Genomic DNA, 14572 nt, shown 5'->3' on the forward strand with positions numbered 1-14572 from the left:
AAAACAGAGAAGGAACAAAGCCCTGGATTCAGCAGGAAGTCGAGATCCAGAAAACTGCAGCAAGCAACATCCAGAGGGAACAATCAGTGGCATGGAAGGCAATGGAGGATGGAGATGTTGCCTAACCACTGACAAGTGGGTATGAGGGATGGGGAGAGAGGCAGAGAGAGGGAGAGAGGCAGAGAGAGGGAGAGAGGCAGAGAGAGGGAGAGAGGGAAAATAAAAGAGAGAATAGAGAGAGAGAATAGAGAGAGAGAATAGAGAGAGAGACAGAGAGACAGAGAGAGAGAGTAAGAGAGTAGGGAGAGAGGTCACTTGAAGGAGCCTTCAAGAACATGGCAGCCAGAATTGCCAACCCATTCCCATAACAGCAGGGGAGTAAACACTGGGGCAGAATTACACTGGGCATTTTGATACTGCACATGAGAAAAGCGAGATGTAAAATAATTTTCCCTCAACCCTGCCAATGTAAGGGGCCCAATGTTTTAGGTAAAAATCTGCTTCCAGAGGGAGAGAGTGTTGAATCACAAACTCATATTTCCTCCAATTCCAACCACACGTGAATTATAACTACAAAGTCAGCAGTTAGAATACTTGATTTGAATTGGTCAGTACACACCCACAACTGTCTTCTTAATTTGAGACTCTGAGATTTGACGTCCGACTCCCTTGTCACACATTACCTGTATCCATGCTATGGTTCATCTGATGGTCACTAGTTTCTCCATCCTCACTTATGTAACCTGGAGGTGGTGTCTCTGATCAAGAGAAAAGGAAGTAGCATTTTAAATGCTTGAACAAACACACAGATCCACACTTTGAACATCAGGATTGGGCTAGATCTTGTTTCAACAAGTTTCAGTTACAGTTACAGAGTCATACTGCATGGAAATAGACCCTTCAGTCCAACTAGTCCATGCTGACCATATTCCCAAAGTAAACTAATCCCACCTGCCTGTGTTTGACCCATATCCCTCAATCTTTTCTATTCATGAACTTATCCAAATGTCTTTTAAATGTAGTAACTGCACCTGCATCCACCATTTCCTCTGGCAGTTCATTCCACACACTAACCACTGTGTAAAAAACATTGCCCCTCATGTCCTTTTTAAATCTTTCTCCTCTCACCTTAAACATATGCTCCCTTAGTTTTGAATTCCCCTACCTTAGCAAAAAGACCTTTGCTATTCACCTCATGATTCTATAAACCTCTATCAGGTTAGCACACGGCCTTCTGTACTCCAGTGAGAGAAGTCCCAATCTACCCAGCCTATTTTTATAACTCAAACTTTCCATTCCTGGTTAACACACTGCTAAATCTTTCTGAACCTGCCACACTTTAATAATATCCTTCCTATAACAGGGCAACCAGAAAACTGCATGCAGTACTCCAGAAGAGGCCTCACCAATGTCCTATACAGCCTCAACAGATGTCCCAATTCCTATACTCAAAGGTCTGAGCAATGAAGGCAAGCATGCTAAACACATTCTTGACAACCCCGTCTACCTGTGATGCAAATTTCAAAAAATTATGTACTTGAACCCTTCAGTCTCTCTCTTCTACAACACTATCTACTTCAATAGTTTCTGCTCTTTTATCAGAAGCTCCAGTTTCATCATACTGCACCTGACAATTCCAAAGTTCATCGTGACCCTATTATATTTAGACATGTGACATCCTGAAATGGTTACTTTACCACTGTCAAACTTGGTTTACTGATGATGCATTTAATAAATTGGGTTTTATATTCCATGTTTATATACAATGAATTTGTTTAAATTATTCACATTCAGACTGAAATACTATCTGCTTTGTGCGTCATGCTTAAGCCAATTTTTAGCTCAATGCATTAGTTCAAGCAAGGTGTTCATCATGATCAAGCACTTCTCAAGCCCTGGACATCCTCTGGATTTGGGTGTCTATTTTTCATCTTAGAAACCAGTTGCCAGCATCTTATGCAAGCTAAAAACATAATCAGACGTGGAAAGAATACATTGCTTTGTACACAGTATAATTAAGACTTCTGCCACCCACTTACATTTTGTTCAGTAACCAACAACTGCATGCTCATGATTACTTTCAAGTGTCATTTGCTATTACTGAACAGAACCCTGAACTTGATATAAAAGATGAAAATGCTGATAATTTGAAGTAACAACAAAAAAAGATGAGAGAGACAAATAAGTGAGTTTTTGGGTGGAATCTTGTGTCAGGGCAAATCTGATGCATGACTCATCAATTTAGGTTCTCAAGTGAAGAGAGTTTGAGAGGAAGGTTGTAAACTCAACAAATAGGAAGAAAAAGTGTCAAGAAGGTATATCACAGTCACTCCTCAGTGAGGTAATGTAGACATCAGACATATTGTTAACTGGTGAGAAAAAGGAGTGAGGAGGATATATTGGAACACACTGCTCCTTTGATGCCTTGTTCAAATAGAATTTATAATCTTTAAATGTTGGCTCAGTACTCAGTCCAGGTTGTGCAATAGTTGTCATAGAGATCTAATTTGTTACTTGTTGATTCATTCTGACCAACAAATAAGTTGGCCATTTGCAACTCCTTTGCCCCTTTCATAGATATTGACTATTGGTGGGCTCCAGCTCCATGGTGATTGGTCACAATCCAGCCATTTCTCATGTAGCAATTATCTCAGTGTCACTGGACAGTAATCAGGAACAGTAAACCCCAACTATTTCTGTTCTCTCAGCTCAATTGTAGAGATTAAGCCACTTCTAGGACCAGACAACTCTGCATAGGTCAGGAACTGAACCCGGAACCTTAGACATTGAATGGCTACCACAGTTAGCTATTATGACAGTAGCTTGGTATACTTAACTCCCAGTTAGTCTGGATTTTCATGCAGTCACCAACTTACAAATACAACACACATTACAGTTAAAAATGGAAAGTGGTGAAAAATATTAGGCAGCTTCTTGCAGTATGGAAAAGAATCAAAATTATGGCTCCCTGTGATGTGTATTTACAAGCATCTCTGGACAATGGAGCTTGGTCTAAGAAAAATATCATTCACCATATCAGAAAATACAGAACTTGAAAACTCTCAGCATAGAATAAATAAGCATCTTTTCTGTAGATTTTCAGGCTTACACATCAGGAGTTGAGATAATGGTGAGTGATGACCCCATTTTCTTTGCAGTCATACCTCAGATTAGAACACCAGCCCCAGTCTTGAAAGAAATGCTGCACCTCTTTTAACACTAAGTTTAAAAGACTCACCAAAAGCTGCAGTGCACCACAACAGCTGTGTTCCTTTTATCAATTTATCAGAGAGAGATTTTAAAAACATTCACAAACTGTAGACAATATCAAATACCCCATGCAAGTGCACAGCCGCTGCTTTATGTAATGTGTTGCAATCTGATAACAAGCTAAAAGGTAAAGTTCTTCATATTCTGCTCCAAAACTGAGCCAAATATTTTCCTCTGTATTTATATTTTTTCTGCCAAAGGAATAATTTCCATTTCTAATGTCGCAAATAACAGGAAAAGTAATTTACCAGAAACGTTTCATTAAGCACCATTTAGTACCTGGTATATAGTTGCTCTGTGGTTCGATACCTGCTGGGAAGTTTGTGTTCTCTGGGATGGAATGTGTGTAGTCATCCAAGGGTGGGAATTCAGAGGGCACCTCTGTGTGCCTTGGCACAAGAACAGGAGGTAAAACTGTGAAAAAAGAAATACACAAACAATAGAAAGGACTCTATTTTCTTTTTATCTGAGGCCAACTCCTCAACGTCTCTAAAGTCATGTTCTTTCCAGTCTCTACGAGGGCGTTCCAGTGACAAGTGGGTGTAAGTTTGGCAAATCCTCATCTCAGTCATAATATTTTGGTTTATGACCCTACTTCAAAACCTGAGTCATGGTATTGAGACTGGTGCAATACCAAGGAGAATGTTTAAAAGACCGCTCACCAATTTGAGGGGTGGTCTCTTCAAGTAGATGTTGAAGGTCAATTGAAGCTATTTACAAAAGCAGGCAGTTATTAATTAAACGGCATTCGAAATTACATTCAAGATTAGCATTGCTAAAATAATGGCACTGAGAGAATTAGGGGATATGAGGATTGTGCTGGAAGGTGGGATTGAGGCAAGTGTTTGGAAAAGCAGACCCCAAAAGGGCAGATTGCCCCATTCTGCTCCTATTTCATCTGCTCCTTGCATTGTTTGTAGAACTTCGTTATGTGTACCCTGGTTAATACATTTACCAACCCAACTTCAGTGAGTGCTCTTGAAAATAAATACGGGTAACCAGAGGGTCATGATAAGGGACTTTACAAATTATTTCTGCACATTATTTCTACACTTCTTTCCTGCTCCATTCTTCAACCCCATGCAAGGGTAGTCGGCATCAACCCAGTCCACACGGCAGATTGTCTGTGCATTACAATCTTTATTCTGAGATATCACCATTTGTGGCTTTATAGTTTGTAATCATGCTGTCTGATCTTCACCCAACCGTCTAAACTCCCTCTTACACTCCGTTTATCAATATGAGTGAGGTTGGTTAATGACTGAAAGGAAAGACTAAACTGACTGGAGCAAAGTAGTTATAGAGGAGTGGCCTGTAAAATTATGAAAAAATTCAAATACAACAGAGATATAGAGGATATTTCCATTTGGGGCGGATTCCAAAACTAGGGGTTATAAAGCATTTTAACACGTAGAACAACAATGGCAGGTATTTCTGGATATTATGCAGAAGGTGCAGGATCAGTTCATTCCCGAGAGGAAGAAAGATCCTAAGGGGATGCAGGGGCGGCTGTAGCTGAAGAGGCAAATTAAGGACTGTATAAAGATAAAAGAAAAGTATAACATAGCAAAGATGAGCGGGAAGCTGGAGGACTGGGAAATATTTAAAGAGCAACAGAGGATAACTAAAAAGGCAATACGCGGAGAAAGAAAAAAAAAAGAGGTACAAAGGCAAACTGGCCAAAAATATAAAGGAGGATAGTAAAAGCTTTTTTAGGTATGTGAAAAGAAAAAAAAATGGTTAAGACTAAGATTGGGCCCTTGAAGACAGAAACTTGCTTGATGTGGGAGTTCCGTGACGTAGCGGACGTCCCTGACTCTTACACTTGCAGGAAGTGTGTCCAGCTGCAGCTCTTGTTTGACCACATGACGGCTCTGGAGCTACAGATGGACTCACTGTGGAGCATCTGCGATGCTGAGGAGGTCGTGGATAGCACGTAGAATGAACTGGTCACACCGCAGATTAGACTTGCTGAGGGAGACAGTGAATGGGTGACCAAGAGGCAGAAAAAAAAAAGAGTAGGAAGGCAGTGCAGGTGTCCCCTGTGGTCATCCCCCTCCAAAACAGGTATACCGTTTTGGATACTGTTGGGGGAGATGGTAGCAGTTGCCAAGATCATAGCACCGTGACAGGCACTTCTGTTCAGGAGGGCAGGAAGAAGACTCATAGGGCCATAGTCATAGGGGATTCTATTGTGTTCTGTGGTTCTATTCTGTTCTGGGGCTGAAAACAGGACTCCCAGATGGTATGTTGCCTCCCAGGTTCTCGGGTCAGGGATGTCATCAATTGGCTGCAGAGGGTCATGATAAGGGACTTTACAAACTATTTCTGCACATTATTTCTACATTTCTTTCCTGCCCCATTCTTCAACCCCATGCAAGGGTAGTCGGCATCAACCCAGTCCACACAGCAGATTGTCTGTGCGTTACAATCTTTATTCTGAGATATCACCACTTGTGGCTTTATAGTTTGTAATCATGTTGTCTGATCTTCACCCAACCGTCTAAACGGTTGTCTGAAAGGGGAGGGTGAACAACCAATTGTCTTGGTGCATTTAGGCACCAACGATACAAGTAAAAAATGAGATGAGGTCCTGAAAGAAGAATCAAAGGTAGCGATTGCGGGAGCTACAAGCTAGCCAGTGTAGAAATGAAGAAATAGGCAGGATGAACACCTGGGTTGAGGGATGGTGTAGGAGGGAAGGGTTCAGATTTGTTGGACATTTGGACTGGTTCTGGGGAAGGTAGGACTACTACAAAATGGACAATCTACATCTGAACTGGACTGGAATCAATGTCCTTGGGGAAGTTTTTGCTACTGCTGTTGGGGAGGTTTTAAACTAATGTGGCAGGGGGCTGGGAACCAGAGGAGAAGACTATTAGACAGTGAGGTGGAAACTGGAGACTGTAAGAATCATGAAGATAACATTAATAAGGGGAAGAGTAGGCAAAGAGCAGATGAACACAATATAACTGATGGCCTGAAGTGCATCTACTTTAATGCAAGGAGTATAGTGAGTGAGGCAGACAAATTTAGGACTTGAATTGGCGCCTGGGAGTATGACATTATTGCAATTGCAGAAACTTGGTTGAAGGAAGGGCATGATTGGCAACTAAATGTTCCAGGATATAGACGCCTCAGACAGGACAAGGAGGGAAGTAAAAGAGGGGCTGGAGTTGCATTGCTGGTCATGGATATCATGGCTGTGCTAAAGGAGGACACTATGGAGAGCTTGAGTAGTGAGGCATTATGGGTGGTGCTGAGAAATAAGAAGGGTGCAGTTACATTGTTGGGGCTGTATTACAGGCCTCCCAACAGTGAGCATGAGGTAGAAGAACAAATAGGTAAACAGATTATGGAAAGATGTAGAAGCAATAGGGTAGTGGTGGTGGGAGACTTTAATTTTCCCAACATTGACTGGGATACACTTAGCGTCAGAGGTCTGGATGGGGTAGAATTTGTAAGAAGCGTCCAGGAGAATTTTCTAGAGCGGTATGTCAATAGTCCGACGAGGGAAGGGACCATATTGGACCTGGTACTGAGGAATGAGCCAGGCCAGGTGGTAGACGTTGCGGTGGGGGATTTCTTTGGGAACAGTGACCACAATTCTGTAAGTTTTAGAATACACGTAGACAAAGATGAGTGTGGTCCTAAGGGCAGAATATTAAACTGGGTCAAGGCCAATTATATCAAAATTAGGCAGGAGTTGGGAAATGTGGATTGGACACAACTATTTGAAGGGAAGTCCACATTTGATATGTGGGAGGCTTTCAAAGATAGGTTAAAGATAGTGCAGGATAAGCATGTCCCATTGAAGGCAAAGGAAGGGCAAGATTCGTGAACCGTGGATGACAGGAGAAATCGTACAACTAGCCAAGAGGAAATGGGAAATGTATATAAAGTCCAGGCAGCTAAGAACAGAACGGGCCTTGGTGGAATATCGGAAGAGTAGGATCAGTCTTAAACGAGAAATCAAGCGGGCTAAAAGGGGTCATGAAATAGCTTTAGCGAGCAGCATTAAGGAGAATCCCAAAGCATTTTATTCTTTACAAGAAGCAAGCTGGTAATTAGAGAAAGGATTGGTCCATTAAAAGATAACGAAGGAAGGCTGTTTGTCAAACCTGAGAGAATGGGCGAGATTCTTATTGATTACTTTGCATCAATGTTCACGGAAGAGAGGAACATGATGAATGTTCAGATTAGAGATAGAAGTTTGATTAGTCTGGATCACGTTGACATAAGTAGGGAAGATGTGTTGGGTATGCTAGAGGTTAATAAGGTGGACAAATCCCCAGGGCTGGATGGAGTTTATCCCAGGTTACTGAGGGAGGCGAGAGAGAAAATAGCTGGGGCCCTGACAGATATCTTTGTGACATCCTTAAATACAGGTGAGGTGCCGGAGGACTGGAAGGTTGCTCATGTTGTACCCCTGCACAAGAAGGGTAGTAGGGATATTCCAGGTAACTATAGACCAGTGAGCCTGACATCAGTAGTGGGGACATTGCTGGAGAAGGTACTGAGGGATAGGATCTATTTATATTTAGAAACGAATGGGCTTATCAGTGATAGACAACATGGTTTTGTGTGGAGGAAATTGTGCCTTACCAACTTAATAGAATTCTTTGTGGAAGTGACCAAGTTGACAGAAGAAGGAAGGGCTGTTTATGTCATATACATGGACTTTAGTAAGGCATTTGATAGGGTTCCTCATGGTAAATTAATAGAGAGAGAAAGTGAAGTCACATGGTATGCAAGGTATTCTAGCTGGGTGGATAAGGAACTGGTTGAGCAACAAGAGACAGAGTAGCAGTTGAAGGGAGTTTCTCGAAATGGAGAAAGGTGACCAGTGGTGTTCCACAGGGATCAGTGCTGGGGCCACTGTTGCTTGTGATATAGATAAATGATACGGAAGACGACACTGTTGGTATGATCAGCAAGTTTGCAGATGACACTAAGATCGGTGGAGTAGCAGAAAGCATAAGGGACTGTCAAAGAATACAGGAGAATATAGATAGACTGGACAGTTGGGCAGAGAAGTGGCAGGTGGAGTTCAATCCAGACAAATGTGAGTGATGCATTTTGGCAAGTCTAATTCTAGAGCGAATTATACAGTGAACAGAAGAGTCTTGGGAAAAGTTGATGAGCAGAGAGATCTGGGAGTACAGATCTATTGTGCCTGAAGGTTGCTGTACAGGTGGATAGAGTGGTCAAGAAGGTATATGGTATGTTTACCTTCATTGGATGGGGTATTGATTATAAGAGCTGGCAGGTCATGTTAAAATTGTACAAGACATTGGTTCAGCCACATTTAGAATACAGTGTACAGTTCTGGTCGCCACATTATCAAAAGAATGTGGATGCTTTGGAGAGGGTGCAGAGAAGGTTTACAAGGATGGTGCCTGGTACGGAAGGTGCTAGCTATGAAGAGAGATCGAGTAGGTTAGGGTTGTTTTTATTAGAAAAAAGAAGATTGAGGGGGGAGCTGATTGAGGTTTTCAAAATCATGAGAGGTATAGACAGGGTAGATAGCAATAAGCTTTTTCCCAGGGTGAAGAATTCAATAACGAGAGGTCAGAGGTGGAAAGTTTGAGGAGGATACATTCGGCAAGTACTTCACATAGAGGGTGGTAGGTGTCTGGAATGCATTGCCAGCAGAGGTGGTAGAGGCAGGCACGGTAGATTCATGGACAAATGCATGGGTAGGTGTGGAGCAGAGGGATGCAGATGCTTAGGAAGCGGGCGACAGGTTTAGATGGTAGATTTGGATCGACTCAGGCTTGGAGGGCTGAAGGCATGTTCCTGGGCTGTAAATTTTCTTTGTTTTTTGTTCTCTTTTGGGTGAATTTATTATGGGGGACAAAGGAAACAGCAGAAGAGTTGAATAGGTACTTTGGATCAGACTTCATTGGGGAAGACACTAGCAATCTCCCAGGCTGAAGGACCTAGGGTAATGGATGAACTGAAGGGAATTTGTATTAGGCAGGAAATGGTGTTGGATAGAGTGTTAGATCTGAAGGCTGCTTAAGTCCCCAGGACCTGATGGTCTGCATCCCAGGGTACTGAAGGAGGTAGTTCCAGAAATCATGGACGCATTGGTAATCATTTTCCAATGTTCTATAGATTCAAGATCAGTTCCTGTGGATTGGAGGGTGGCTAATGTTGTTGCACTTTTCAAAAAGGGATGGAGAGAAAAAAACAGGGAATTATAGACCGGTCAGCCTGATGTCAGTGGTGGGAAAGATGCTGGAGTCAATTATAAAAGATGAAATTATGACACATTTGGATCGCAGTAACAGGACAGGTCAGAGTCAGCATGGATTTACGAAGGGGAAATCATGCTTGACTAATCTTCTGGAATTTTTTGAGGATGTAACTATGAAGATGGACAAGGGAGAACCAGTGGATGTAGTGTACCTGGATTTTCAGAAGGCCTTTGATAAAGTCCCACATAGGAGTTTAATGAGCAAATTTAGGGCACATGGTTTTGGGGGCAAACTACCAACTTGGACTGAAAATTGGCTGGCTGACAGGAAGCAAAAGAGTAGTGGTAAACGGGTCCCTTTCGGAATGGCAGGCAGTGACCAGTGGGGTACAAGGTTCAGTGTTGGAACCACAGCTGTTTACAATATACATTAATGATATAGATGAAAGTATTAAAAGTAATATTAGCAAATTTGCTGATGACACAAAGCTGGTGAAATGTGAGGAGGATGTTCTGAGAATACAGGTTGACTTGGACAGGCTAGGTGAGTGGAAGGATGCATGGCAGATGCAGTTTAATGTAGATAAATGTGTGGTTATTCACTTTGGTGACAAGAACAGGAAGGCAGATTACTATCTAAATGGAGTCAAGTTAGGTAAAGGGCAAGTACAACAAGATCTAGGTGTTTTGTGCATCAGTCAATGAAAGTAAGCATGTAGGTACAGCAGGCAGTGAAGAAAGCTAATAGCATGCTGGCCTTCATAACAATAGGAATTGAGTATAGGAGCAAAGAGATCCTTCTGCAGCTGTACAGGGCCCTGGTGAGACCGCAACTGGATTATTGTGCGCAGTTTTGGTCCCCAAATTTGAGGAAGGACATTCTGGCTATTGAGGGAATGCAGCGTAGATTCACAAGGTCAATTCCTGGAATGGCGGGACTATCTAATGTTGAAAGATTTGAGCGACTGGGCTTGTATTCACCTGAGTTTAGAAGGATGAGAGGGGACCTGAATTAGGTTATTAAAAGATTGGACACTATGGAGGCAGGAGGCATGTTTCTGCTGATGGATGAGTCCAGAACCAGAGGGCACAGTTTAAAGATAAGGGGTAGGCCATTAGAACAGAGTTGAGAAGAAACTTCTTCACCCAGAGAGAGTGGTGGATATATGGAATGCTCTGCCCCAGAAGGCAATGGAGGCCAAGTCTCTGGATACTTTCAAGAAAGAGATAGATAAGAGCTCTTAAAGATAGTGGAATCAAGGGTTATGAGGATGAGGCAGGAACAGAATACTGATTGTGGATGATCAACCATGATCATAATGAATGGTAGTGCAGACTTGAAGGGCCAAATGGACTACTCCTGCACCTATTGTCTATTAATACATGCAATATAGTGACTAACAAACCAATAAGGAATCTAGGATAAACTAAACTACTCAGACAGTGGTTATAACATAGAATTTGTTACTACAGGCAGTAGCAGAGGTAGACATAAAGCATGAAGCTACATAGGTGCAAGGAGGAGAAAGGAATGGCAGACTATTCTGATAGAGTTCGGTGAAGTAGCTTTGTAGAGGTTCATGTGGAGCATAAACATTAACATGAACGTATTAGATTGAATGAGTTGTTTCAGCATTGTACACATACCTGGTGTTTCCACTCTTTGGTAATGGTAAGGATTCACACAGACCTCATCCTTCTTCATGTGAAAGGCAAACTCACACATTTCCATGGCTCGAAGTTCATGGTGACTATGGAGATCTGGCCAACGCCAAAGTCGACAGTAGATGACATGGGGCAGACCCTTCCGATGGGAAACTTGGAGCCTTCCATCAAGGGACCTAAGAAGCAAGTGTTACAAGTCAGTCACAACTCAGGTTCAATAACAGGACACTTGCTCACAGCAGTGTGTGCACCTACACCAGGTAGGTGCCATGGTAGAAGGTGGCAGCACACTATCAACCTCTCAAGGGCAATAAATGTTGCCTTTGCCAGTGTTGTTCATATCCCACAAAAGGAAAAAAAAAATCTTAACTTGCATCAAATTTTATTATTCATATGAGTAACTCTTAAATAACAATAAAGATGTGATTTGCCCAAGAATGAGTCACAAAAATACCAGTCAATTACCGCTGCTTAAAACAGACATAATGTAAATTACAAAATACATTGGAATGCTGCAGACACACACCATTTCTTTCTATTTTAGTTTTGTTTGGGAGATTCGTGCTCAGAGGTGAAGAAACGTGGTTCCTGAAAAAGGAACATGTTAAGGGCAACATCTGGACTAAGTCAGGCACAGCAAGACTCACACCTTCCATGCACCACAGGTGTGGAATTGTAATTACAGTGTGACATGTTTACATATGTAATTCCCCTTATAAAACTAACTATAATCATGGAAGAAGTTGTCAAGCATGTAGATAAGTAGTAAACGGAAAGCAAGCAGGCAAGTGGAATTAAATGAGGTGTCTCAGAAAAATACAATGGCACACTCTTGAAGGGTTAAATGGTCCAATTCTGTACTGTAACATCCTGTGATTCTATTACCAGTGCTGATCTTCCAATGCACCGAATGATTATTGAGACACTTTTAAAAGCAGGAATGCAGCCAGATGCAAATACGGAGTTCTCCCTTCCCATGGCTACACGTTTATAGTGTAAACAAACCCAGAGTTCCTGGAACCAACAGAATATTAACCCGAGAATCTGCGGGGCTACAATTCGGAATTGGAAATTGGGCGGCACAGTGGCTCAGTGGTTAGTACTGCTGCCTCACAGCACCAGGGTTCCAGGTTCGATTCCAGCCTCGGGCGACTGTCTGTCTGGAGTTTGCACATTCTCCCAGTGTCTGAGAGAGTTTCCTCCAGGTGCTCCGGTTTCGTCCAAAGATGTACAGACCAGGTGAATTGGCCATGCTAAATTGTCCATAGTGTTCGGTGCATTAGTCAGAGGGAAATGGGTCTGGATGGGCTACTCTTCGGAGGGTCAGTGTGGACTGGTTGGGCTGAAGGGCCTGTTTCCACACTGTAGAGAATCTAATCTAATCTAATCATAAAAAAAATAGTCCTATAACATCATGAATATGAACGAAAGCACACAATGTCCTGAGTGGAACCCGGGAAGCCCTACTAATCTGTATTGCCAACACATTTTCAAAAATGAGAAGAGCAAGATTGGGTAAAGAAGTCCCTCTCTACAATGAAATGCAAAATGCATCACCTTCAGCATACACACTGCACACCGCAACAACTCTCAACTTATTACTGTGGCCTTTCTCTGGACAGTATTAAAGCTAACAGTAGTGGATAACTACCAAGATTAAGTTTTACAAAGGCAACAAACCCATTTCAGCAGAAATCTCAGATTCTTCCTTAACAAAAACTGATCCTTTAAAGAAATGACATTGCTATTCTAAAGTTATTACAATTCATGATGAAGTGGTTAGATATAGATCAGGGTTAACACACCTGCATCTAAGTCAGAAAACTATGGGTTCAAACCCCTCTCAAGAAACTTGAGCATCTAAGCAGTATTGAATAAAAATGAATTCTGAGCAAGTGCTGCACTGTTAAAAATGCCGTAGGACAAGCTGTTACATAGATGACCCATCTTCAATCTCGGGTGGACAAGTAGTCTGAAGAATGGAGGATTTTTCCCAATGTCTTGTCCCATACTTATCCATCATTCAATACAATGAACAGAGACTATCTGATCATTTTCTCATTGCTGTGCATAAATTGGTTGATACTTCAAAAAGTGCTCAATTGGCTGCAAAGTGATTTGGGCCACCCTGGGGTGATGAAAGACATTTACATCTTGCAAGTCTTTCTATTGAACAGAATCAGATGGTCTCATGGTACATTATTCAATGAGTAAAAAGTAATTCCATCAGCACAACACAGTCACTGTTCATTTATTTAAAAAAAGTGAGAGAGAACATTTCAAGTCCAAATGACTCTTCGCCAGACCAAGAGCACATCTCTGTGCCAAAGATGACTCATGCTGGGCTAAAAAAAATGAATCTTGTTTCTCTTTATTTTGAAGAGTGTGCGTGTGTGTGGATGGAATGACAATGATATAGTGATAAATTCAATGCACTAGTCATTGCAGGCTAATGGTCTGTAAGCTTGGGCTTCAATTCCATCACAGAAACTGGTGGAATTTAAATTCCATTAATGAGTAAAATAAAGTTAAATCTCAGTAATAGTGACCATGACAACTGATGTTGATTCATGTCAAACCTCATTTCATTCACCAATGCCCTTTAGGGAAGGACATCTACTGCCATTACCTGTTCTGCATTACGTGCCACCTACATGACATGGTCAACCCTTAGCTGTCCTCTGAAATGGACAAGACAGACATTCAATGGTCTACAAATGCTGACCATCACAAACTGAGGCCAGCATCAGGAACATCTTTTGATGGTGTAGAGGGAGGAATCAGATGTATCTCAATGTCTTTCAGAAAGCTGCAGAAAATTTACGTGGGGCAAAAAACATGGAATTAATGGTTTGAATGACCTCTTTTTATGCTGCAAAAGGCTGTGTGACATCCTCATCAAGCAGCACCAAAACTCGAAGCATAACTTCTGTTGTAACCAACATGACATTACATCAAAGTGCATAAACTAGGAACACAGCCAGGGCACAACTAGACTGCTTAGCTGAGGCCTGTACAATTATTGAGTCACAGCAAGTTTTATTCAGAGATAAGACAACAAATATTTTTCTCCTTAGTAACAGGGGAAACAAAAGTACAGAATGTGTACACATCACCGGCATTTTTCAGGCAACATGCAACTGAGCCAAACTAACCAAGATGATCCCATCAAGCTGATCCTCTGCAGGTATTAACTGATTGTTAATAAGAATTAATCAGAGTTACCTAATCTCTAATCAGGAAGGGGAATTAAAGGCATTAGTTTCAGAAGTACTAGAAAATGATATGGTAAATTTATATTTATTGTTCATTCATTCACAGGGCTGTAGGCATTGTTGGCAAAGCCAACATTTATTGCCCCTCAGTAATTGCCGAGAGTTCAGTTAAGAATCAACCATCTTGCTGTGGGTATGGAGTCACATGTAGGCCTGACCA

The 14572-nt window shown here is 41.8% G+C and overlaps 1 protein-coding gene across 3 annotated transcripts in view; it reads right to left on the reverse strand.

The window, feature by feature from the left end:
• Nucleotides 1–14572, reverse strand: part of smad3b (SMAD family member 3b) — a 134108-nt gene that overhangs the window by 26194 nt on the left and 93342 nt on the right. For all 3 annotated transcript variants that reach the window (XM_072565283.1, XM_072565282.1, XM_072565284.1), the window contains 3 exons: nt 11120–11313; nt 3550–3684; nt 684–758 (listed from right to left, as the gene is read on the reverse strand). In XM_072565283.1, coding sequence (XP_072421384.1) covers nt 684–758; nt 3550–3684; nt 11120–11313 — 404 coding nt within the window. The remainder of the gene's footprint in view (nt 1–683; nt 759–3549; nt 3685–11119; nt 11314–14572) is intronic.

Source organism: Chiloscyllium punctatum, chromosome 48 (genome assembly GCF_047496795.1).
Source record: "Chiloscyllium punctatum isolate Juve2018m chromosome 48, sChiPun1.3, whole genome shotgun sequence".
Classification (NCBI taxonomy): domain Eukaryota; kingdom Metazoa; phylum Chordata; class Chondrichthyes; order Orectolobiformes; family Hemiscylliidae; genus Chiloscyllium; species Chiloscyllium punctatum.